Source organism: Eleutherodactylus coqui, chromosome 12 (genome assembly GCF_035609145.1).
Source record: "Eleutherodactylus coqui strain aEleCoq1 chromosome 12, aEleCoq1.hap1, whole genome shotgun sequence".
NCBI classification, from domain to species: Eukaryota; Metazoa; Chordata; class Amphibia; order Anura; family Eleutherodactylidae; genus Eleutherodactylus; species Eleutherodactylus coqui.
This window is the reverse complement of record NC_089848.1, coordinates 71016308-71043034: the sequence shown is the minus strand read 5'-3', so window position 1 is coordinate 71043034 and position 26727 is coordinate 71016308. Positions and strand designations below refer to the sequence as shown.

General features: G+C 46.1%; 2 protein-coding genes across 2 annotated transcripts in view; both read left to right on the top strand.

Moving 5' to 3' along the window:
- Positions 1-9315, top strand: part of LOC136586564 (SCO-spondin-like) — a 100849-nt gene extending 91534 nt beyond the window's left edge. The window contains exons 106-110 of the mRNA XM_066584700.1: positions 1763-1858; positions 2626-2686; positions 2990-3117; positions 3280-3430; positions 9226-9315. Of these exons, the coding sequence (XP_066440797.1) occupies positions 1763-1858; positions 2626-2686; positions 2990-3117; positions 3280-3430; positions 9226-9248 (459 nt within the window). The 3' untranslated portion in view covers positions 9249-9315. The remainder of the gene's footprint in view (positions 1-1762; positions 1859-2625; positions 2687-2989; positions 3118-3279; positions 3431-9225) is intronic.
- Positions 9316-11821: 2506 nt separating this feature from the next.
- On the top strand, positions 11822-15100 carry LOC136586865 (zinc finger protein 777-like). Its single transcript, XM_066585135.1, has 5 exons — positions 11822-11921; positions 13433-13559; positions 14399-14488; positions 14650-14712; positions 14961-15100. The coding sequence occupies exons 1-5, from the start codon at positions 11919-11921 to the stop codon at positions 15044-15046; spliced, it is 369 nt and encodes a 122-aa protein (XP_066441232.1). The 5' UTR covers positions 11822-11918; the 3' UTR covers positions 15047-15100.
- The last annotated feature ends 11627 nt before the right edge of the window (positions 15101-26727 follow it).

Sequence of the window (26727 nt, the reverse complement as noted above, 5' to 3'; positions counted from 1 at the left end):
ATTCATGCTGACACCTGACGGGAAGGGTTCATCGATTCATGCTGACACCTGACGGGAAGGGTTCATCGATTCATGCTGACACCTGACGGGAAGGGTTCATCGATTCATGCTGACACCTGACGGGAAGCGTTCATCAATTCATGCTGACACCTGACGGGAAGGGTTCATCAATTCATGCTGACACCTGACGGGAAGGGTTCATCAATTCATGCTGACACCTGACGGGAAGGGTTCATCGATTCATGCTGACACCTGACGGGAAGGGTTCATCGATTCATGCTGACACCTGACGGGAAGGGTTCATCGATTCATGCTGACACCTGACGGGAAGGGTTCATCGATTCATGCTGACACCTGACGGGAAGGGTTCATCGATTCATGCTGACACCTGACGGGAAGGGTTCATCGATTCATGCTGACACCTGACAGGAAGGGTTCATCGATTCATGCTGACACCTGACAGGAAGGGTTCATCGATTCATGCTGACACCTGACGGGAAGGGTTCATCGATTCATGCTGACACCTGACGGGAAGGGTTTATCGATTCATGCTGCTTCTACTAACTTCTGACCCTTCTACTGCAACAGAATCTGGATTTTTCTGACCAGGCCGTGTTTTTCTACTGCTCAGTGATCCAATTTTTGTGCTCTGTTCTAAAGGCCCTTTTAGACGCAATTATTGCTCGAAATTCGCTCAAAAGCCATTGTTTAAGCGATAATCATTGTGTCCATCTTGCGCCCGTCGTGCAGTTTTCATTACAGATTAGCTCATTGTTCGTCTTTCAGTCCGCTTAAAATCTGTCATTCGGCTGTTTGCTTTTTGTTTGGTCAAAATGATATCATTCAGTCGTTCAGCGATTTTAGGGTAGTTCTCAATGCAAACATTACACAACGATAATACAACGACTGAAAAGCCCGACATTTTCCGTCGATTTTCGTTAGGAAAAAAACGTCCGTCTTTAAAAGCAAAACCATTGCTCACTTTTATCGTTATTACAATTTTGAGCAATAATCTATGTGTCTAAATGGGGCTTTAGACAGCAATGACACTTGAACTGGTTATCTATAAAGGTGAGTGAGCGTACTCGCTAAGGCAAACTACTCGAGTGAGTACCTGCCCGCTCGTCTCAAAAGATTCGGGTGCCGGCGGGGGAGGGCGGTGAGTTGCGGGAGTGAGCAGGGGAGAACGGGGGGGAGAGAGTGAGAGAGAGATCTCCCCCCCCCCCCCCCTGTTCCTCCCCGCTCTCCCCTGCTGCTCCCCGCCGCCCGCCAGCACCCGAATATTTGAGACGAGCGGGCAGGTACTCGCATAAGGCACTACTCGCTCGAGTGGTTTGCCATAGCGAGTACGCTCACTTATCTCTAGTTATCTGCTGTTCTAGTTCTTCCGTGCTAGGGAATGACAAGTTGTGTATTTAGACCCATTAGTTAGCGCACCAGTGCTATGTTTAGCTGCAATTTTCTTGACTGCGCACCTCTCATTTGTCCGAACAATTGTTAACATCCTCCTCTGACCCCTTTTTTCCATGAGTTGTTTACATCCATAGGATTCCCTCTTTCTGGATCTTTATCCTCCATCAGACCATTCTCCATATATTTTTAACACCATTGAATGAGAAAACTCAACAAGGTTGGAAGTTTATGAAATACTGGCCCCGGCTAGTCTAGCATTGATAACCAGGCTCAGATTCACTTGATTTTCCCATTCTAATGTAGATTCACACTGAAACTAATCCATAATTATGCATTGAATTTTGTATAGTCCGGAGAAGACTGGCAGGACGAGTGTCACATATGCCGCTGTGTGAATGGAATAGGAGTCTGCGCCACCCAGTGTCCACCGCTCCATTGTAATGAGGTAAGGACAAGATACTGGGATTATTACATCACACTGATCCTGGGATAATGATGAAGTATTGAATCACGCCAATACTGGGGAAGTAGTGATGGGATTATTATATCATACTGATACTGGGGAAATGATGGATTACTGTATCACATCGATATCTGGGTAATAATGGGATTATTATATCAGACTGATACTGGGCTAATAATGGATTATATGGGGTCTCATGTGGCGCAGAAGTGTTAAGGCAGCAGTATGCAGTCCTAAACTCCTGCTCACGACCTGAAGGTTACAGGTTCAATCCCACATGATTCAGGTAGCCAGCTCAAGGTTGATTCAGCCTTCCATCCTTCTGAGGTCAGTGATACTGGGCTGAAGGATTCAGGTTCAATTCCCGCATGATTCAGATAGCCAGTTCAAGGTTGACTCAGCCTTCCATCCTTCCGAGCTCATCAATAAATAAATTACTTGAAAGCCCTGCGGAATAAGTTGGTGCTATACAGTAACAAGTCCCTTCCCTCCCTTATTCTATCACATTAATATCTGGTCAATGACCAGATTATTTTATCATATTGATACTGGGGTAATGATAGGATTATTCTATTACATTGATATCTTAGTAATGATGGGATTATTATATCATTCTGATACTGGGATAATGATGGATTACTGTATCACACTGGGATTATTATATTACAGTTATGCTCTGGTAATGTCATAGTTTAGTCTGATACTTGGGGTTTGATATCTCTCTGTAATAAGCAGTTTGTATGTGACAGGGGGATGTGAAAGTGCATGAGCCTGGAGAATGCTGCCCTGTGTGCCGCAGACTGATAACAGGTAGGGACGTCTATGATGCTATAATATGAGTCTATAGGGGTTATGTTAGTGTCCTATGTATTTCGCAGACATATACTGTTTTTTTCATATCGTCACTGTGTAGTCACAACTGTTAAAGTTAATCATAGCTGATCTCGTGGTTCGTGAACCTGGTAATCTGCTATTAAGAGTCAGTGAAGGGCAAGGACTTTGGAGGGCTCCACCAGTGGGAACCTAATGAGTGTATATAGTTTATGGGAATATTGGGGTCATAACCCCTCCCTGTAATAGACCTTTGTACTATACGGAGTTTTCTCTCTACAGACAGCTCCCCGGTCTGCAAACTCCACACAGAGATCCGGAACATCTCCAAGGGTGGCTGCTACCTGGAGAATGTGGAGGTCCGCTTCTGTCGTGGCCAGTGCTTGTCCTGGACCAATGTCCTTGCAGAGGTAAAAGATCACAGATGGGGTTTGAAGATCAAGGGTAAACTCATGGACTACAAGCATGATAACTGGGTGGTTGGGGATCACTTGTGTTTCTCATTCATTGTGTGCTGTTGGAGAATATGGCGCACGCTACACTATGACTACCGTGCCTCAATGTCTCTGCAGGAACCCTACCTCCAGACCATGTGTGACTGCTGTAGCTACAGACTGGACCCTGAGAGCCCAGTAAAGATCCTGAACCTCCAGTGTAATGATGGGGAAGAAGAGACTGTTGTTCTTCCGGTGATTCACAGTTGCGAGTGCACCAGCTGTCAGGGTGAATATCCATAAATACGCTTTCACCTGCAGGCTGGAGACACCGTGCGAACATTGATCACTGATCATAGGTCTTTATTAAAGATGAGCAAGCACCAAAATGCTCGGGTGCTCGTTACTCGAGTCGAACTTCCTGCGATGCTCGAGGGTTCGTTTCGAGTAACGAACCCCATTGAAGTCAATGGGCGACCCGAGCATTTTTGTATATCGCCGATGCTCGCTAAGGTTTTCATTTGTGAAAATCTGGGAAATTCAAGAAAGTGATGGGAAAGACACAGAAACGGATAGGGCAGGCGAGGGGCTACATGTTGGGCTGCATCTCAAGTTCCCAGGTCCCACTATTAAGCCACAATAGCGGCAAGAGTGCTCCCCCCCCCCCCCTTCCAACAATTTATACTTCTGAAAAACCCTCATTAGCAATGGATACCTTAGCTAAGCACCACACTAGCTACAACAAAGCACAATCACTGCCTGGATGACACTCCGCTGCCACTTCTCCTGGGTAACATGCTGCCCAACCGCCCATTTCAGTAATGGTAGCAGTCAAGACAGGCCCCGGTAACAATTCCTAAGCAGCAGTATAGGGGGAGCACAGTATTAGTTCCATTTCAGTAGTAGTTGCAGTCTAGACAGGCCCCAGTAACAATTCCAAAGCAGCAGTATAGGGGGAGCACAGTGTAGGGGGATCATGTAACGGACACAGCAGAGCCAGGAAACAATTAGGCACAAGCCTGCTGTAACGCTTAGCTGGGTAATAATGAGCGACTACTACCCCCAGCAGACACGCAGTAAACTGTAGACGGTCACAGGCTTAGCTGGGTAATAATGAGCGACTACTACCCCCAGCAGACACGCAGTAAACTGTAGACGGTCACAGGCTTAGCTGGGTAATAATGAGCGACTACTACCCCCAGCACACACGCAGTAAACTGAAGACGGTCACAGGCAGCCCAAATAAAGTATTTTTTTCCAATTTTTGGGAAAAAGCCCACTGCCTATATAGCCTGTATATGGATTTCCCTGTTGGAGGATGACTGTGGTTATTGAAAGCACAGTGCAGCCAGAAAAAATTATGCGCAAGGCTGCAGTAACATCTAGCTGGGTATTAATGAGCGACTACTACCCCCAGCAGACACGCAGTAAACTGAACACGGTCACAGGCAGCCCAAATATTTTTTTTTCCAATTTTTTTGAAAAAGCCCACTGCCTATATAGCCAGTATATCTCTTTCCATGTACCACTGTCCCTGCCTCAGCAGTACTGCCCCTATACTCAGTAAAATGACTGCAGACTGAGGACGCTATGGTCTGCACACCGGATATACAAAAAAACAATTTGCAAAACTGCTAAAAGCAGCCTCAACAGTACTGTACACGGTCAGATGTGGCCCTAAGAAGGACCGTTGGGGTTCTTGAAGACGAATATAACAGCCTACCACTCTCCCTATAGCACCTACAGCAGGACGGCACTTTCCCTAATGTCTCTCAGCGTGCATCTGTGGCGAGCCGTGGCCGGCCCTAGTTTAGATACTCGGGTGTCACCTGATCTCCCCAGCCACTCACTGCAGGGGGATAGGGCTGGAACTTCACAGGAGGAAGTTGTAATGCCTTCCCTGTGTTTTTATTGGCCAGAAAACGGCGCAAGATTTTCTGGGAAGAAAATGGAAGTGACTCGAACACCTCGTGGTGCGCGTCTCGAGTAACGAACATCTCGAGTACCCTAATACTCGAACGAGCATCAAGCTCAGACGAGTACGCTCGCTCATCTCTAATCTTTATCTCAATTTTCATTTTCTGGTTATCCTCTATTGTTGGGTCTTAGTCATTCTAATCCATTAACCTCTTATTATTTACACTGGATGATCATTACATTAGGAACAGCTGGCATGTGACATCTTGTGTCATTGTTACAAGGCTTGTATAAAGAGTCTAACACTGACTTGCAGGAATGCTGCCTTCCAATAGGTGGTGCTGCAGAGGCATTTTTCCATCTCCCTTATTTGCATATTACCCAGAGGAGCATGAATGGTCTTATAAGTCTCCTCGCTCACTCACCTTCTAGGTGCTCTCCCTAAGGAGAAAAGATAGCGTTCCTGACCTAGTGATCAGTAACACGGTACCACGTGATGGCACACCACGATCTGCTCTCAGATAATGTGCTGACCTCTCCTCTGCACAGCAGGAGACAGTCATGGATAAAGGTGGTTACTTGAGTGACTTTGACAGGCAGATTGTTGGTACCTAGAGGTGTGGTGCCAGTATTTCTGAAATGGTCACACTTGTTGACTGTTCCCTAACCGCAGCATCAAAAGTGTACCAAAATAGGTTGAACCATGGACAGAAGACTTACAGAAGATCACATCGGCAAGATACGTGTGGTTGAACCTAGAGGCACACGTTGGGTGGCTCATCTCGTATCTCAGCAATGATATGCCACACTGGACCAACTGACTCAGCAGTACAACAGGAGGGAAGTTAGACAAATTTCCCCAATGACTATATGGCATACCTTGAGTCTCTTGAAGTTCAATAACCGAAGACCGACAAGGGAGAGACTGATGACCCAGTGTCATTGCCAACAACACCTCACGAGTCCAAGAAAGATGTCAGTGGCCCTTGGACACATGGCAGAAGGTCATCTGGAGTGATATGCCTTATTAAGTGCTGAACCATACAAATGGCCGGGTCCGTATCTGGCATAAACAACATGAAACTATATCCTGTGGGTGCACCATTGGGTTTCAACAGAATGGTCGTGGTTATGTCATGGTCTGGGGAGCGTTTTTCTGGCATGGCCTAGGACTGTTGGTCATCATACCACAATCCTGGTGAAAGCTACAAGAACCTGTCAGGTGACCATCTGCACCCATATCTTAAAGGGGTTGTCTCGCGGCAGCAAGTGGGGTTAAGCACTTCTGTATGGCCATATTAATGCACTTTGTAATATACATCGTGCATTAAATATGAGCCATACAGAAGTTATACACTTACCTGCTCCGTTGCTGGCGTCCTCGTCTCCATGGTGCCGTCTAACGCTGTCTTCTCCTTCCATTTAGACGCACTTGCGCTGTGCGGTCTTCTGCTGTGTTCAATGGAGCTGCTCCGGCGTGCTCGCGCCGGAGAGCTGGTCTGCGCATGCGCAGAAGACCTTGGCGGCGCGAGCACGCCGGAGCGGCTCCATTGAACACAGCAGAAGACCGCACAGCGCAAGCGCGTCTAAATGGAAGGAGAAGACAGCGTTAGACGGCACCATGGAAACGAGGACGCCACCAACGGAGCAGGTAAGTGTATAACTTCTGTATGGCTCATATTTAATGCACGATGTATATTACAAAGTGCATTAATATGGCCATACAGAAGTGCTTAACCCCACTTGCTGCCGCGAGACAACCCCTTTAAGGAAGTCTTCCCTGACCACAGTGCCATCTTCCAACAGAAAAACACTCCATGTTGTCAAGCTCGGTTCACTAGGGATCTGAATTCTTCAGGGCTGTAAGATCTGCTCCCACTTATCCGCAAAATGTGCACCAAGTGACGGAGCTACTGCGGCAGGCATGGGGAGAGTTGAGTATGGAGGATGTTGACCATCTTGTGGACTCTGTTCCCCGACATCTGAAAGATGTGATAATTCAAAAAGGTGGACCAATCCATTATTAAGTAGGTGTTCCTAATGCAGTGATCATTCAGTGTATTATCATCCATTTTTTTAAAGGGCCACTCTGGTGAAAACACATTTACCCATCACTGTCTCTGCACCTGATTCCCTGTCACACTCTTGAGGTCTCTTCTGGGTGATTGCAGCAACTTCCTTGCAGTGCAGCCTCTTGGTGCTTATTAGGCACCATCTTGATGGTTAGATTTTTTTTTGGTTTCACATCTATCTCATGATGCATCAGCATATCAGTAGCTGAGGCTATACCATTTTTACCTGCTGGGGGGGAACAATTTAATTAGCATTACCTTCTATAGTCCCCTAAATAAGCTACAGACCATAAGTATACAGTCAGGAGGATGAGCTGTGATCTCCTCTATTATAACTGTGTAACAAGAGCTGTGAGATCATCATCAGTAAGAGTCCTTTTACACATGACTACCGTTGAGCGCTTCAGCGCCTGACAGTCATCCAAGCTCAGTGAATGGAGGCGGAGCAGGCTGTAGATTGCTTTGATTGCCCGCCTCCATTCACAGTTATAACATAAATGAATGACAGCCTATTTACACAGGCAGATCGTCATTTGATTTTTGTGCCTGCAGAAACTGAACGATAGATGAGTTATCATTCGTCATTCAGTCGCTGTCTGCATTTACACTGAATGATTATTTAGATTCCTGCTATCCAGTGAGAACCTGAACGATCATAAAGGGGCCCTATTTGCCATAGGAGTGTCTATATGCCCCTGTACTACCCAATGGGATAATATAGTGAAAACCCTGAGCTCCTGGTGATTGGATAAGCAAAAACGTGAATTATATGGGTGCACTTACTTCTTAGAGGAGTCCTGTTCCAGATAGGACACCTCTAAATCCAGGTGGGTCCTCAGTAGTTCAGAAGACGTCTTGTGTAATTTTAGTACATAGAGCTTTTATTGAAGAGTAGCAAAGTATTCATAAAACATGGTATAGACGAGTGCAATATGCAACGCGTTTCGAAGGTGTGTATAGATACATTCTTTTTCAAGCATAACTGATTGATTCGGCATGTAGTATATATAGTGGCAGTCTAATTAGCTATGAGGAGGGGGAAGAGGGAGGAGGATAGGGGGAGGTAAGAGGAAGGCGGAGACTTCATAAGTCCACCTATGGGCTATACAAGGGGAATCCCATTGTATGACGGGGTTACCCCGTCCACTTTACTTAAATCTCCCTTCGGGTGAACCCGCATTAGTGCAGGTAACGTGGCCGCACACACGACACAACAGTCACATGACCGCTGCCACGTTATCTCGGCCTGCAGCCACTCCTGCGGCGCTTGTGCTATCCATCTGGAGAGTTCTCACATGACAAGGTTACATGACGCTGGCCACTTGGCATTCCCCAGACTGGCCAGCGTCATGTAACACAGTCAAGTGACAACTTTCCAGACGGACACCACATGACCGGTGGGCTGCGTGCTCCTGGCGTGACCAAGAAGTCTTCTGGACTACTGAGAACCCACCTGGATTTAGAGGAGTCCTATCTGGAACAGGACTCCTCTACAACGTAAGTGCACCCAAATAATTCACGTTTTTGCTTATCCAATCACCAGGAGCGTGGGCTTTTTACAATATTATCCCATTGTGTTTATACGACTGAGGTACTCTTTCCCTGCAGGCTCTCCCCCCTAACGCTCTCCCTGTATCCCACGAAGATGCTACCAGCATGTATTGGATTTAATATAATGCCCCCTTGGACTGGTGGTGTGGACGCCTGTCATCCACACTCTCCCCCTGCCACCCCCCAGGGCCCCAAAGAATCTTCAGGGACGAGCCAGCAGTTACTCGCCTTACAGAGTATGCTCGCTCATCTCTAATCATAACCCCAATCAGAGCTCGTCAGAACAGAGATCACATGACCACCAGAGGAAAAAAAGGCCGTGAGATTCGGATGGAAAGTAATAACTAACCAAGCTAACACTAGCTCACTTAAATATACTGGGGGGATAGCTACATCATGAATGAAGAAAAAAAATCACTGGAGTGGCCCTTTAAGTTGTCATCATTACCTGGACTGATTGCCATTGTATTAAGCCTCTCTAGTAGTCACTGATATATGGATTCCGCCCTTATGGACAATGAACTGATTTGCGCTTTCATAACAGGTGGAGACTTCTCCAAGCGCTGATCCCCGTCTGCCTGGTTCTTCCTCCACTGTGTCGCTACCTGAAGATAATAAAGTTTTGCTGCTGCACTGACTGTAAATGATTGTAATAAAAAAAGTTTTGCAACAAGTTTAGCATCTTTCCTTCGGTTTTTGTGATATTAATTTATGAGAGGTCATCAATAGGTGATTGGTGGAGGTCGGGACCCCAACTGATATTGGGCTAGCTGTTATTGCGTGCAGAAGATGGCGGCAGAAAATAGTAAAAAAAAAATTAAATGTCTTTGAAAAAAAATAAAAGTAGTAAAGCAAAAAAAACATAAGTTTGGTATCGTAGTTAGAGATGAGCGAACCTACTCGGCCACGCCCCTTTTTCGCCCGAGCGCCGCGATTTTCGAGTACTTCCGTACTCGGGCGAAAAGATTCGGGGGACGCCGTGGGTGAGTGGGGGGTAGCAGCGGGGAGTGGGGGGGAGAGAGAGAGGGCTCCCCCCTGTTCCCCGCTGCTACCCCCCGCTCCGCCACGCCGCCCCCTGAATCTTTTCGCCCGAGTACGGAAGTACTTGAAAATCGCGGTGCTCGATCGAGTAATCACTCGAAACGAGTAGGTTCGCTCATCTCTAATGGTAGTAATTATACTGACCCGTAGAATAAAGTTATCATGTCACTTTTGTTGCGGTTTATGCGGCGCAGAAACAAGACGCACCGAGACATGGCAGAATTTTGTTGTTTTTTTACATTTTACTCCATTTAGAATTTTCTTAAGTTTTTCAGTACATTATATTTCGTATATGAAATAGTACCATTGAAAAATACAACTCATCCCGCAAAAAACAAGCCCTCATGCAGCTAGGTCCATGGATAAATAAAGGAGCTACAAATTTTTTAAAGGGGAGGAAAAAAATGAAAATGGAAATAACAAAAAGGGTCCGCGTCATTAAGGGGTTAATATATGACAAAACAGGCGCTTTCGCTATAATCAGGGGGGGGGGGGGGGGTGCAGCACTATAACCCAAACCACCTGCCATGGCACCACAGAATATACCTACTACCATAATAAAACAAAGCAAAAGGATATTTGCGCTTCCCTAAAACACCTGAATTGACTGCCACCAGAATGAAGGACAGCTGCCACTGGCGGGCACTAGGTTGGCGCCGAAAATAATAGCACATACACGGCCGTTTTCAGTCGCCGATACAATACGCTGCGTGAAAATATAGGATAGGTCTTGCCCTATCTTTTGCCAAGATAGGCAGGAAGCACCCATAGACCAATGGAAGCTGAAAAAAAAAGGGAGAAGAGGGTGTTATCTTGCGTGTAACACTGGAATAGGAACACAGCTGCCCCGACAACCATTATTGGTCATTCCGAGCATTTTACAGCAATCGATGGTTTTTTGCACTACTGCATATTTTTTTGCCGCTACACTGCAGCGGCTAACGTGTATGCATAAAATACGCTAATTAAGATCAGGACGCCATCGCAGCAATTATCATTCATGCGATTATACGGTACGTATGGGCGAACGTATAAATGCATACCGTCGTGTGAAGGGAGCCTCAGGAAACCTGGTGGGCCGGATTCCGCCACGGGGCAGGAAGGGGAGAGCTGACAAGTCTCCGCCATGAGCCTATCTAATAGATAGGCTCACCGTGGAGAATCGCAGCAATTGCAGCATGCCGCGATTTAAATCCGGCGAGCGGAAAATCTATGATTCTCCGCTCGTGGACGCCTGGCGCTGCAGTTTCCATAGTAACGCTATGGAAAGCTTTACAGAGCATGATCCGTGGGCGATAATCATCCCCCGTGGACAGGCAGCCTTAAGACCTCATGTCCACAGGTAGGTCAGATTCTGCGTGTGGGAACCAGCAGCGGAATCCCACGCTGCCCGTGGCTGAGGGCCCTGCGGACCTGTGCAGGCAGGCAGTAGCGTCCGCGCGGATCTGTCTTCTAAAGGGACATCTGTACTGCGGATGATCCGCATGGCTTAAAAATCTCCTGCTTTCCCACAGGATCTGCGGCCTGTTCGCGGTGTCCTCTGCGGGCGGGCTGCGGAAAGGACGGCTTCCATTGACTTCAATGGATGCCATCCATGTGGGAACCGGACACCCATGATTCACTATAGGCGGCTTGATTTGTGGATCTCCAGCGCGAATTCCGCTAATGAAACCCGCCCGTAAACCGATTGCCATTAGTCATTAGTGTGGTCTGGATACGTGGCATCCCCGGCCAGAGATGGCGATGTCACTTATTAGTGCAGATGAGGACTCGCCCATGAACAATCCAATGCTGATGTAAACACCGTGTGAAATATGCTAAAAGGAGGATTATTCGCTTTATAAAAACTACAATTCTTCACCAGTGCATCGCACAGCTTGTTAGGATGAAATCCCTATTGTAAATACAGTTAGCATACTTCGTTTAAAACACCAACAAGAGAAGGACTACAACTCCCATCATGCCCGGACAGGCAGTGATCACACACTGCTGTGCAACGTCCTTCTCTAGACGCTAGCTACATACATCAGACTCATTCTGGCCCATTCTGCCAATAACCAAGATGGCGCCCGCCGACCTCCTGCTGAGGTCTCGCCTTTTCCGGTCTGATCACGTGGCTGTGACGTCACGTCGCCGCTGGACCGCACCGGACCTGTGATATTATGGGAGAAAATCCCGGGGACCGGAGGGATAGCCATGGTGAGCGGAAACCCGGCGATACACCCGGGGGGCGGAGAGAGACCGCGATATACAGGGGGCTGTGAGCTAAAAACAGTGCGGTACACCCCGGGATCCCAGAGCCGTAGAAAGTGCGATACACCCCGGGACCCTGTGAACTGAAAACAGTGCGATACACCCCGGACCCTGACAGTGTGATACATATGTAACCCCGGAGCCAGGGGAAGTACGACACGTGTGGCCCCGGAGGCAGGGAAGGTGTGATACATGTGTGGCCCCAGAGCCGGGGAAAGTGGGAGACACATGTTATAACAATAATATATCCATTCTATTGTGTATATGTTTCCTACGTCAGCCTGGGCAAATGTGTGTGTGTGTGTATATATATATATATATATATATATATATATATAATAATCTTTATTTGTATAGCGTCAACTTATTCCGCAGCGCTAATATATATATTCTCCTTAGTGAATAGCCAGCATATAAACGGTTAATGTGTTGTGCACTGGTATGTATTGGCTGATACTCCCCCATATCCTCTTCTGGCGTAGGAATGTCCTGAGATAGAGCGTTCTCCCCCTCCCTTCCAAGAGGAGCAGTTAGAACCAATACAGAATCAGCCTGTTCTCCTAAAGCTTCGGGTTCCTAGGACTTGCATATTTAATAGTAACGTATGATTGTTCCCAGTAAGAGAAACCAAGTCATCCTGTAGATGTGATACCTTTTAACAAAAATACATGATGTTATAGCGAGCTTCCGAAGAAGAACCCTGAGAGGCTCGCGAGCTCACATTAACATTGTGTATTTTTGTTAGCCATTACAAGGTATCATATCTACAATATTTCTTGGTTTCTCCCGCTGGGAACAATCACATTTTACTCTACGGGCTAACAGGGTGCCAAACCTTTGTTTCATTGTATTTAGTAGTAAGACACCTCAAGGCATTAACATATATTAAACCATCAGCACCTAGAGCCAATCATGACTTCTTATGATTACAGGAGGCGTGTATTTCTGATGATACGTAAGTGAACGTGTATATACATTGTCTGCCTTGTAATAAACCCAGAAGAGCATCATTGTCGGGTGATACTGACTGTCATGTGTTAGTGATTTGTGTACACAGCTTCTCATATAATTCAGACCACGCAACGAAACACACTAGGAAAATCATCAGAGATTTCCTAACACACGTGTGGCCCCCAGAGCTGGTGAATGAAAACAGGGGTTCAAGAAACATTGCGAGATGTTAGGATATATGTGGGAGACCCAGGACTAGTACATTCCTACCACTGGAGCTGTATACACAGAGCCCCACCCACCTACCTAGGGACCCACGCACACTTACTTAGGACTACACTCATTTGGGCCCACATCTAGGGCTGTACCTGCAGACCCCTACATACACTTACACATATTGCTATACTCCCAGGGCCCCCCCCCCCCCCACGCCTACCTAGGGGCCCATGCGCACTGTACACTGCTGACAGATCTACACGTATTGTGTGTTGGTGTCTCTCCTGCAGATCTCCTTCCGGTTTGATGACGTGGCGGTGTATTTCACGGAGGATGAATGGCGCAGTCTGGAGGAATGGCAGAAGGAGCTCTACAAGGATGTGATGAAGGAGAATTACCAGACGCTAGTGTATGTGGGTGAGTACTGTCTCTGCACTGTGGGCAAGAGTCTTGCTTACCCCAGCTCAAAGACCTTCCATCTTAGCATGGCTTGCTCTTTTCCTGCCGAAGTCTTTTCCTGCCCCCCCCCCCCCCCCCAGCGTTTAACGTATGCTCCTTCCCCTCGCCCCTCGTGGGTCATGCACTCACCCCCTCCCCCTAGGGGTCGTGCTCACCTTTTTTGGGGGTGCCGCACTCGCCTTTCTCTGGAGTCGCATACTTCCCCTTCCGTTCCTCATCCGTTTTCAATCGGCAGTCGCGTACTCCTCGGTTGCACCACAGGTCACTATTCTCTCGGGGCTCGCGCCCTAGTTTCCCCCGCCCCTCTCTCTCTCTCGAGGAGGTGTCGCGCACTGGTGGCCCCTTGCTCCCTGTCTCGGGGAGGTGTCGCACACCCTGGTGGGCCACCGCTCCCTCTCTTGGGGAGGTGTCGCGCGCCCTGGTGGGCCCCCGCTCCCTCTGTCGGGCAGGCGCCCTGGTGGGCCCCCGCTCCCTCTGTCGGGCAGGCGCCCTGGTGGGCCCCCGCTCCCTCTGTCGGGCAGGCGCCCTGGTGGGCCCCCGCTCCCTCTGTCGGGCAGGCGCCCTGGTGGGCCCCCGCTCCCTCTGTCGGGCAGGCGCCCTGGTGGGCCCCCGCTCCCTCTGTCCGCAGGCGCCGCGCGCCCTGGTGGGCCCCCGCTCCTTCTGTCGGGCAGGCGCCGCGCGCCCTGGTGGGCCCCCGCTCCTTCTGTCGGGCAGGCGCCGCGCGCCCTGGTGGGCCCCCGCTCCGGAATTGCACACTCTCTTCCTTTGAGTTAAGTTATAACGTGTTTCTTTTCCAGATCAGCCAGAGATCCTGGCCAGGATAGAGAGGGGAGAAGACCCCTGTATCAGGGCACAGGAACTGCGCACAGACAACCCCACCCACACAGGTGACATGGAGCAGTTGTATGATGGCACTGGGAGTAATTGTGGGGAAAGAGGCCAGTGAATGATGATAGAGGAGTGTGAGGAATTGTTGTGAAGGATAAGCTTCTACGTAGCTGATCGTCTTATACTGTGATTTATTTTATTTTTTTTCCACCATCTGCAGACAGAACTGATCGAGTGTTTGTGGAGGATGAGATAGACATGGAGCTACAGATAGACTGCCCAGGTACACGACGCCCCACCCCTTCCCTGTGTCGGGGAGACTGCCCAGGTACACGACGCCCCATCCACCCCCTGTGTCGAGGAGACTGCCTGGGAACACGAGCCCCCCCCCCCCCCCCCCCCCCCTCCCTGGTGTCGAGGAGACTGCCCAGGCACGAGTCCCCCTCCCTGGTGTCAGGGAGACCACACAAGCCCCTCGTTATGCCCAGTGATGTATCCTGTAGAGTTGAACACCTTGTCTTTGTCTTGCAGAGGAGCTGCTGGAGGATGTGGACAACCAACCGCAGTGGGACATGCTGGACATACTAATATTCCTGGATGAGGTCTTCGACTTGTAAATGCGCCGTGTGTAGTTGCTTTTTTTCTGCTTTTATTAAATTGTTTATTTTGTAGCTTTTGTCTGGTCTCTTCCTGATGTCCGTTTGGCCCCTCATATGGCCTCAGATGAATGTGCCGCCTCTGTAGTTTACACCCGTGGCTCATTCCATTGTCCTGTGCAGGATCTGAGCCCCGGTCACCGGAGGGACGGGTTATTGTCCTGCGGTGTAATAAAACTTACAGGGACAACAGCCATCACGTTATCCATCACGTATAGAAAGCTTAATGTCTCTGATGACTGACAACTACGAGGTTTAATACAGAAATTAAGTTGGGAAATTGTGGTTTATATAAAGAATCTCTAATATCTGAGGTCTTTAAGACCTTCAGTGAAGGAGATTTGAAATCCTAAATGCTTGCGACCGGATCTCAGTTATCCCCTCCAGTTTCCGTCTGTTTTGGCCTCCATCTATGCTCCACCTCTAAGATGTTTTTGGTGACACGATACAAAGCGTTCCTGTTCTGAGAGTCCCCAACACAGTGATCCATTTGTAGGGGTCTCTTCTCTTGGGTCAACAAGGACATTCCACTGTCTACAAGACATTACTCCACATGCTTTCTCCATAGTGACAATCAGAAGATGACATACTGCTATATGCCTCTGTTTTCAGCTACCGGAAGGAGCTGAAAATGGTTGATAAAGCACGAGCGCTCCAGTGTGAAGGTGCAGGTACCCTTTACGGTGCTCATACATGCTGCATTTCTCCACCGCAAAAATGGTCTGTGGACTGCTGGACTTGTCAATTCAACTAATATGGCAATGCCAGGTGCTGGTTGGCAATCTGTGGAGCTCCGCCTATGTTTTGCGGTAGACAAATGTGTAAACATGTACCCTTACCATGATCAGGATTTAATGTTGAGAGCAGTTTGTGTTGTATAATGAGAGCTGACCACACGGGCCGATAAATACAGACTAGGAGCTACCTCACTGTAGGTGTTCATGACTACTCCAGGTATATTCATGGTGTCCAATGTGGGCGTAGAGGTGCTATATAACTAGCTGATATACCCGGCTTCACCCGAGTTAATTTGGTAGTTTACCTGTTATTCACGGATATCCACACGGAGGTGAGGGAGATTCTCCTCAGCGGATACACACGGAGGTGAGGGAGATTCTCCTCAGCGGATACACACGGAGGTGAGGGAGATTCTCCTCAGCGGATACACACGGAGGTGAGGGAGATTCTCCTCAGCGGATACACACGGAGGTGAGGGAGATTCTCCTCAGCGGATACACACGGAGGTGAGGGAGATTCTCCTCAGCGGATACACACGGAGGTGAGGGAGATTCTCCCCAGCGGATACACACGGAGGTGAGGGAGATTCTCCCCTTTATTTTGGCGTAAATATATTTTTTTTTAAAAGTATGGGAATAGTTTCCTCATTTTGTTTCGGATGTTTTGATTTTGAATATATAGAATATCGCATACAGCGACTGTTTTGGTTGATCTCGGCTTTTGGTTATTTTCTTTTTTTATGTACCGTACACACCGGCGTATAAAGCGACGGGGCGTATAAGACGACCCCCAACTGTCACCTTATACGCCGGTAATACAGTGGAGAAAAAAAAAAAATCACTCACCTCCCCCAGCGTTCTGCGGCGCAGCTGCAGGCTGTCGCTCCCTCCTGGTCCCCGGCAGAGCATTGCTTTCTGAATGCGGGGCTTGAAATCCCCGCCTTCAGAAAGTTAATACACACGCCGTCAGCCAGTTACAGCCATTCAATGGCATCATTGAATGGCTGTGATTGGCTAAAACACACGTGGCTTCAGCCAATCACACTATTCAATGACATCATTGAATGGGTGTGATTGCCAACACACGTGCGCCTTCAGCCAATCACAGCCATTCAATGATGTCATTGAATGGCTGTGATTGGCTGACGCTGTGTGAGTTAGCCAATCACAGTATTAGCTTTCTGGAGGCGGGGATTTCAAGCCTTGTGTCCAGAAAGCAATGCTCTGCCGGGGACCAGGAGGGAGCGACAGCCTGCCGGAGCGCGACAGAACGCCTGGGGAGGTGAGTACTGATTTATTTTTTTTTTGACACTTTTTTTTTTTTTTGTATTACCGGCGTATAAGACGAGCCCCGAGCAGAGCAGATTTTTCGGGGTTCAAAAGTCGTCTTATACGCCAGTATATACGGTATGTATTTTTTTTATTCTGTAATTTCCTTTTAATTATGTAATTATTTTATTTATTTATTACTATCTATGTCCCCCATGACGTCATATAGGACCTCGGGAGGACATTCAGATGAATTTTTTTTTTTTTTTTTTTTATTTCTTTGACACTTTTCACTGTAACTGGGGCATCCATAGGAGCCCCAGTTATGAGGGAAAACATCCCCCTGTAGTAATATTAGTCACTGGCAGAGCTGCTCAGGGTCACATGATTGCTGGGTCGCATAGTGGAAGAAACATTTCAACTTTCACTTTTTAGTACATGGAGCTCATTGAGCGCTATGTGCCTGGGATAGAAGGCGTCAGAAGCGGGTAAACGCTACCCAGGTTCTCAGCAGTGATTAACAGCTGATAATCCGACCTGCTTCTGCTTGATTGCAGAAGCAGCGGCTTTAATCCGACCTGCTTCTGCTTGATTGCAGAAGCAGCGGCTTTAATCCAACCTGCTTCTGCTTGATTGCAGAAGCAGCGGCATTAATCCGACCTGCTTCTGCTTGATTGCAGAAGCAGCGGCTTTAATCCGACCTGCTTCTGCTTGATTGCAGAAGCAGCGGCTTTAATCCGACCTGCTTCTGCTTGATTGCAGAAGCAGCGGCTTTAATCCGACCTGCTTCTGCTTGATTGCGGAAGCAGCGGCTTTAATCCGACCTGCTTCTGCTTGATTGCGGAAGCAGCGGCTTTAATCCGACCTGCTTCTGCTTGATTGCGGAAGCAGCGGCTTTAATCCGACCTGCTTCTGCTTGATTGCGGAAGCAGCGGATTTAATCCGACCTGCTTCTGCTTGATTGCGGAAGCAGCGGCTTTAATCCGACCTGCTTCTGCTTGATTGCGGAAGCAGCGGCTTTAATCCGACCTGCTTCTGCTTGATTGCGGAAGCAGCGGCTTTAATCCGACCTGCTTCTGCTTGATTGCGGAAGCAGCGGCTTTAATCCGACCTGCTTCTGCTTGATTGCGGAAGCAGCGGCTTTAATCCGACCTGCTTTTCTGCTTGATTGCGGAAGCAGCGGCTTTAATCCGACCTGCTTCTGCTTGATTGCGGAAGCAGCGGCTTTAATCCGACCTGCTTCTGCTTGATTGCGGAAGCAGCGGCTTTAATCCGACCTGCTTCTGCTTGATTGCGGAAGCAGCGGCTTTAATCCGACCTCCTTCTGCTTGATTGCGGAAGCAGCGGCTTTAATCCGACCTCCTTCTGCTTGATTGCGGAAGCAGCGGCTTTAATCCGACCTGCTTATGCTTGATTGCGGAAGCAGCGGATTTAATCCGACCTTCTGCTTGATTGCGGAAGCAGCAGATTTAACACTGCTGCTTCTGCTTGACTGCAGAAGCAGGGGCTTTTACCCTGCTGCTTCTGCTTGACCGCAGAAGAAGGGGCTCATTGAGCGCTATGTGCCTGGGATAGAAGGCGTCAGAAGCGGGTAAACGCTACTCAGGTTCTCAGCAGTGACTAACAGCTGATAATCCAACCTGCTTCTGCTGCTTGATTGCGGAAGCAGCGTCTTTAATCCAACCTACTTCTGCTTGATTGCAGAAGCAGCGGCTTTAATCCGACCTGCTTATGCTTGATTGCGGAAGCAGCGGCTTTAATCCGACCTGCTTATGCTTGATTGCGGAAGCAGCGGATTTAATCCGACCTGCTTATGCTTGATTGCGGAAGCAGCGGATTTAATCCGAGCTGCTTCTGCTTGATTGCGGAAGCAGCGGATTTAATCCGAGCTGCTTCTGCTTGATTGCGGAAGCAGCGGATTTAATCCGAGCTGCTTCTGCTTGATTGCGGAAGCAGCGGATTTAACACTGCTGCTTCTGCTTGACCGCAGAAGCAGGGGCTTTAACCCTGCTGCTTTCTGCTTGACCGCAGAAGCAGCGGCTTTAACCCTGCTGCTGTCTGCTTGACCGCAGAAGCAGCGGCTTTAACCCTGCTGCTGTCTGCTTGACCGCAGAAGCAGCGGCTTTAACCCTGCTGCTGTCTGCTTGACCGCAGAAGCAGCGGCTTTTTAAATCCGACCTGCTTCTGCTTGATTGCAGAACTGGGGGTTTTATTTCTGCAATCGAGCGGGATTAAAGCCCTGGGCCAAGCTTCGTAAATTTACAGCGCTTGGTCCTTAAGGGCATAAACGGGTCAACGATCATTTTTAATCCTGCAGAAACTCAACTATGAACAATAAGTGTATCGTTCTTATTCAGTTGTTGGCTGTGTTTAATGATTATTGTTCACTTTTGTTTGAACGTTTTTTTTTAACGATAATTTTTCTGTCTTAACGCACCCTTAGGCCTCATATCCACGGGGAAAATCAGGCCAGCGCAGATTTTTCCTGCAGATTTCTGCTGCGGATGCACCATAATTGTCTTTTTTTTCATGCGGGAGATCAGTTGAGATATGAGCTGCCGCATGTGTGATCCGCACCAAAATGAACCATGCCGCTTTTTTTCCCCCGCACCTGAAATGCGCAAATCACTTAAAATACCATCCGCGGCTATTTAATTAACCACAGATGGTCAATGCATTTCTATGGGATGTGCATTTGCGGTTTTTCTCCCATGCAGATTTGCTAAATATAATTTCCCCGTGGACATGAGCCCTAAAGCCAGAACTAGGAAACCTGTGATAGCGGTATGAGAGGCGAGAGCCCAACCTCTGGGAACACCAGTGTTACTGATGATAACTGTCCCAAGTCACCATTCTGGGCTGAAGAGAGCCTGAGACATGCAGGAATAGCTAAGCTCACAATGCTGTTCCTATTCCTAGTATCCCGGGTCACATTATTAAGACTTGACTAACTGAAGAACAAGCCCTCTAGCGGGGTCACAGTCCTAGTAAAGTAGGAACCTCGCAGTTGTGGGAGATCCTTCAGTGGTTGTATACTCTGTTTCACCTGGCCTGGAGGTTGGTGGTGCGTCCATTATCAGATGGAGTTCAGGTGTGTACTGCTCTGAGCGGTGCCTAGTTAGATTGGGGTGGGGGGGCTGGGAGAAGAAATGAGCGCTTTGTGAGAGGTTCTGCAGCTAGTCCAGTGAGTAGAATTACCCCGAATAAGGGATTGAATTCTGCCTTTGCTTTAACCCTTCATGAATGAAAAATTTAAGGGGATGGCTATAGGTGTACTTCATAATCAGACTGAGGATTTGTATGATTTGCTTGGGACTTATGGTCTCTGGGCTTTGTCTACAACCTTTTTACGGCTCTGCCTATGGAATAATGGCCCTTATAGCTTTACCTTATGACTCTGCCTATAGCCTTTATTTATATAATAATAATCTTTGTTTGTATAGCACCAACTTATTCCGCAGCGCTTATCATAATAGGCTTGTGGCTTTACTTATAACCTTACAGCTTTGCCGATAGCCTTACAGCCAGTTGTTCCTTGTGGTCTAGCGGCTTTTGTAGGTTTGGTCTTCTAACTGTTGGGCTTTGCCTATATCCTTTTTGTGTTATAATTAGGCACTCCATGCTGGACCTTGGTATTAATAGCGACTGTGCTTGGTCTAGGGCTTTTAGCCTCTAGTTCTCACCTATGCATATTAGCCTGTAGGCTTGTCATTAGAATGGCAGAGCTGGAAGGGACCTCCAAGGTCATCGGTTCTAACCCCCTGCTCAATGCAGGCTTCACTAAATCATCCCAGACAGATGTCTGTCCAGCCTCTGTTTGAAGGCTTCCATTGAAGGAGAACTCACTGCCTCTTGTGGCAACCTGTTCAACTCATTGATCACCCTCACTGTCAAAGTTTTTTCTAATATCTTATCTGTGTCTTCTCCCTTTCAGCTTTACCTTATTGCTTCTAGTCTTTCCTTGTGCAAATGAGAAAAGGACTGGTCCCTCTGCACTGACAGCCCTTCAGCTATTTGTAGACTGCTATTCAGTTTCCTCTCAGCCTTCTTTTTTTTTGCAACCTAAACCTTCTCAGATATTTTGACCATTCCTCATAGGACATGTTTTAGACCATTCACTATCTTGGTAACTCTTCCCTGAACTTGCTCCAATTTGTCCATGTCCTTTGTAAATTAAGGTGCTCAGAACTGGACGCAGTATTCCAGATAAGGTCTGACCAAGGAAGAGTAGAGGGATAATTACCTCATGTGATCTAGACTCAATACTTCGCTTAAGACATCCCAGAATTGGTTACCTTTTTTTGCTACTGCATCACACTGTTGACTCATGTTCAGTCTGTGATCAATTAGTATGCCTAAGTCTTTTTCACAGGTGCTGCTGCTAAGCTCAAATCCTCCCATTCTGTATGTGTTGTTTTTTTTTCATTTTTCTTTCCTAGTACTTTGTATTTCTCCTTGTTAAATACCATTCTGTTATACACCGCCCATTGTTCAAGTTTGTCCAGATCTTTTTTTAATCCTCTCTCTTCTCCAGTGTTAGCTATCCCTCCTAGCTTTGTGTCATCAAACTTTATCAGTTTCTTTTCAATTCCCTCCAATTGTTAGACATTCTTTCAATTGTATTTGCAGTCATTTATGACCACTCTTTGAGTATGATCACTCAGCCAGTTCTAAATTCACTTGACAGTTGCTTTGTCAATCCCATATTTGGTCATTTTTTCAATAAGAATGGTATGAGATATTTTGTCAAATGCTTTACTAAAGTCAAGATATACTATATCTACTGCATTTCTCTGATCAGCCCAGTCTATCATATAAAGAAGTTAGATTTATCTGTCATGACTTGTTTACTACAAACCCATGCTGGCTTTGGTTAATTACTCCTTTCTCATCCACATACTTGCATATATGATGTTTAATAATTTGTTCAAAGATCTTTCCTGGTAGAGTAGTCAGGCTGTCAGGCCTGTATTTTCCTGGGTTCACCTTCTTCCCTTTTTTGAAGATATGGACATTTGCCCTTCTGGGACTTCTGTTGTTCTCCAGGAATTTTCAAAGATTACGGTGAGTGGTTCAGCAATTACCTCTGCTGCTTACTTCAGTATTCTAGGATGACCCGGAGACTTGATTTTATTTAAGTTAGCCAAGTGTTCCCTCACCATCTCTCTGTTTACAGATAGCCTGCATTCTTTTATTCCTTCAATAGCACAAGGAAGAGCATTTGATGTTACATTCACTTTCTGAGAGAAAACGGATACAAGATAGGAATTTAAATGTTCGTTCTTCACAACGTTATTTTTAACCAATTTACTAGAATCATAGAATGGTAGAGTTGGAAGGGTCATCTGGTCCAACCCCTGCTCAGTGCAGGATTTACTAAATCATCCCAGATGGATATTTGTCCAGGCTCTGTTTGATCACTTCCATTGAAAAAGAACTCACCACCTCCCGTGGCAACCTGTTCCACTCATTCATCACCCTCACTGTTAAAGTTTTTTCTAAAATCTAATCTGTCTCCTCCCTTTCAGTTTCATCCCATTGCTGCTAGTCTTTCCTTGTGCAAATGAGAATAGGGCTGATCCCTCTGCACTGTGATAGCCCTTCAGATATTTGTAGACCGCTATTAAGTCTCCTCTCAGCCTTCTCTTTTGCAAGCTAAACATTCCCAGATCCTTTAACCATTCTTCATAAGACATGATTTGCAGAACTTGAAACAGTATTCCAGAATACTCTTCCTCTCTTCCCTAGTGTTAGCTAATCCTCCTAGCTTTGTGTCATTAGCAAATTTGATCAGTTTCCCATCAATTCCCTTCTCAAGATCATTTATAAAAATGTTGAAAAACACTGGGCCTAGGACAGAGCCTTGTGGTACCCCACTTGATACATTCTTTCACTTGGATGTGCAGCCATTTATGACCACTCTTTTGAGTATGATCACTCAGCCAGTTGTGAATCCATCTAACAGTTGCCTTGTCAATCTCATATTTGGTCATTTTTTCAATAAGTATAGTATGAGATACTTTGTCAAATGCTTTACTAAGGTCAAGAAAATCTATATCTACCACATTTCCCTGATCAACCCAGTCAGTGATATTATCATAGAAGGAAATTAGATTAGTCTGGCATGACTTGTTTGTTACAAACCCATACTGGCTCTGGTTAATTACTCCATTTTCATCCAAATACTTGCATACATGCTGTTTATTAATTTGTTCAAAGATCTTTCCCGGTATAGAAGTCAGGCTCACAGGCCTGTAGTTTTCTGGATCCACCTTCTTCCTTTTTTGAAGATAGGGACAACATTTGCCCTTTTCCAATCTTCCGGGACTTCTCCTTTTCTTCAGGAATTTTCAAAGATTATGGCGAGTAGTTCAGCAATTCCCTCCGCTGCTTCCTTTAGTATCCTAGGATGTAATTCATTTGGACATTGAGACTTGAATTCATTTAGCTTAGCAAAGTATTCCCTCACCATCTCTCTGCTTACAAATAGCCTGCATCCTTTTATTTCCCCAATAGCACAGGGAAGATCAGTTGATGTTCCATCTACTTTCTGAGAGAAAACAGATGCAAAATAGTAATTTAAAAGTTCGGCCTTCTCAACATCATTCTTAACCAATTCACCATTGTCATCTTTTAAGCATCCAATAGCATCTTTGACTTTTTCTTTTGACATACCCCCCAAAATCCTTTTTTATTGCTTTTGGCGTCTGTTGCAAGCCTCAATTCATTATTAGCTTCAGCTTTTCTGACACTTGCCCTACAGTTTCTGCAGACCACATTATATTCTTCTTTAGATATCCCCCCCCCCTCCTTTCCATTTGATAAACATATTTTTCTTTGTTTTTAACATGTGTGCAAGTTCTGCGTTCATCCATCCTGGTTTCTTTAAATGCTTCCCATTCTTCCTTCTTTAAGGGATTGTTAACAATTGTGCTTTGAGAATCTCATTTCCCAATGTTTCCCAACCTTCTTGGGCATTTCTGTCCTTAAGAACATCCAGCTATTGGATTCTTCCTACTGAGTTCTTCCTTCTGAGTTTATTGAAATCTGCCTTTCTGAAATCCAATCTTGAGGTCTGAGTTTTCTCAGGTCTTCCTCTCCTTTTTATCCAAAATTAAAGGATAGCCTGATCACTGCCTCCTAAGGTCCCGGCCATCCTTACTTCCTCAACCATTTCCTCCCTGTTGGTAAGAATTAGGTCCAAGATAGCAGATCTCCTTGTTTTCTCTTCAACCTTTTGGAAGATAAAGTTGTCAGCAAGAGCGGATAAGAATTTGTTGGATCCATTACTTTTACCTAAGAGAGATTCCCAACAAATGTCTGGATAGTTAAAATCTCCCATAATCACTATGTCATGCTTTTTGGAGAGCTTGGCCATCTGATGTAGAAAGAGTTCATCAATGTCTTCTGATTGTCCAGGCGGCCTATAGTAAATGCCTACAATAGTGTCCTTTCTGTTGTTCTCTCCTTGTATTATTACCCAAACAGTTTCTACAGAACTCCCATGCTCTGAAGCTTGAATCTCTGTGGAGATGAATGTTTCCTAACATACAACGCAATACCTCCTCCCCCCTTTTTTTTACGTTTCATCCTGTAAACATCCTATAGCATCTTTGACTTTTCTTTTGGACATACCCTCAAAATCTCTTTTTATTGTTTTTGGCCTCTCTTGCAAGCCTCAGTTCATTATTAGCTTTTATGACACTTGCCCCTCAGTTTCTGCAGACTGCATTATATTCTTCTTTAGATATGCCCTCCTACTTGATAAACATATTTTTGTTCCTTTTTATCATGCATTTAAATTGTGTTTATCCTGGTCTCTTTAAATGCTTCCCATTCTTTCTCCTTTTAGGGATAGTAAACAATTGTGCTTTAAGAATCTCATTTTGCAATATATCATATCCTTCTTAGCCATTTCTGTCATTAAGAACATCAAACCATTGGATTCTTCCTACACTCTTTCTGAGTTAATTAAAATCCGCCTTTCTGAAATCCAACCTTGACTTTTGAGTCTTCTTAGGTCTTCCTCCTCTTGTTATCAAAAATCCAATAATAGCATGATTGCTGCTGGGCTTTGCCTATGGCTAGATGATTTGCCTTTGACGTATAGTCTCTAGCTCTGAACTGTTTACTCGTATCCTCTGTGTTGGCTGTTGGCGGGTGACTTCTGATTTTGACAGGTGATCTTCAGTGGAAAGACAGTAGACAAAGCCTCTTTTCCTTACCACACATCTTTGGTAAGGTATCTATGGTAAAGAATACCTTTGGAAATCGGAGGCAAGAACAAGATGACAAATGGAGGTTACAATTTACCTCCAAAGAGGAATTTTTATATAAGAATCTTCGTTCTTAAAGTTGCATCCTTATGTGGAGTAGTTATAGGATGCTTTTATAATTTGGAAATTCTGTTTTTGATAAACTATCTTAATGGATCTTCCTAACTTTGAAATCGAGAACTCCAAGCTAGAATTTTGGCTTAGATTCATCATAAGTACAATATATTGCTGTAATATAGTGTAAATAGTGTGTTCCTTTTGGGGAATTGTACCTCTTAAGAACAACATCAAAGTGTGTTTCATAATCTAGTTGGCTGTAATAGAAAAAAAAACAGTACAATGGGGCAAGTTTGATCCCGGAGTCTAAAAAGCAGTTAAACATTCTGTAATTTGGAATGTCTATTAGGTTAGCAGTTTTCCCCAAAAGGGAGTGCCAATACTTCAAGGCTACAAGTCAGTTTTGGAGTTTTACTGGTTCTTTCCTAGTAGGTTCTCCAATGAACTATTAGCTATCGGTAGAATATTACTTCAGGCTATCAACCCTTCCTAGTTACTAATCTAGTTTAATCTCTCACTGATGCTGTCATGGGCATAAGGGAAACATAGGGTTACTTACCGGCAATTTGTTTTCCATAAGCCCATGACAGCACCACTAATCCCCCCCCCCCTTCCCTACTGCAGTATTTAAGTTTAATTTTCTATAATAAAATGTATTTTTAAGTATAAATGTAAATAAGAAGGGATAGGCCTCAATTAGTCCATGAATCCTGCTGCAGAACTGAGGTGCAGGGTATGCCTCCCTTTAAAGAGATCTGGGAGGTTCCTGTCTGGATGGGAAGTGGTCTCTCCCTGGTGTTTATCATGGGCTTGTGGAAAGCTGATTACCGTAAGTAATCTTATGTTTTGGGTGGTCACGGCTTTTAGATGTCAAAGAACAGATTCCACAAGGTGGCAAACATCCTCTATACTCCACTCCATCCATCCTGTTGCAGCAGCTCCGTCAGGTGGTGCAAATTTTGTGAATAAGTGCAAGCAGATCTCGCAGCCCTTTCCAACATATACCAAACCTTTTCAATGGGGTTACAGTACGGTAAGTTTGGGGACCAAGGCAGTGCAGAGATTTCATTGTCGTGTTTCTACAACCACTCCTTAGTGATACAAGCTCAATGACATTGAGTGTTGCCTTGTTGAAAGATAGCACTGTGGTCTGGGAAGACTTTCTGTTATGAGTGCAGATGATCAGCTAACAGGTCCCTGAAGCATTTACCATTCAAGAATTCTGGTATGATTATCAATGGTCCTAGGCCATGCCAAAAAATGTTCCCCAGACCATGACACTGCCACCGCTAACCAGAAACTC

What these genes read in the sequence shown, in the direction of transcription:
- LOC136586865 (XM_066585135.1), top strand. An exon ending in AGACAACCCCACCCACACAG is followed by an intron (nt 14,489 to 14,649) that starts GTGACATGGAGC and finishes CACCATCTGCAG; the next exon opens with ACAGAACTGATCGAGTGTTT. An exon ending in GCTACAGATAGACTGCCCAG is followed by an intron (nt 14,713 to 14,960) that starts GTACACGACGCC and finishes TTTGTCTTGCAG; the next exon opens with AGGAGCTGCTGGAGGATGTG.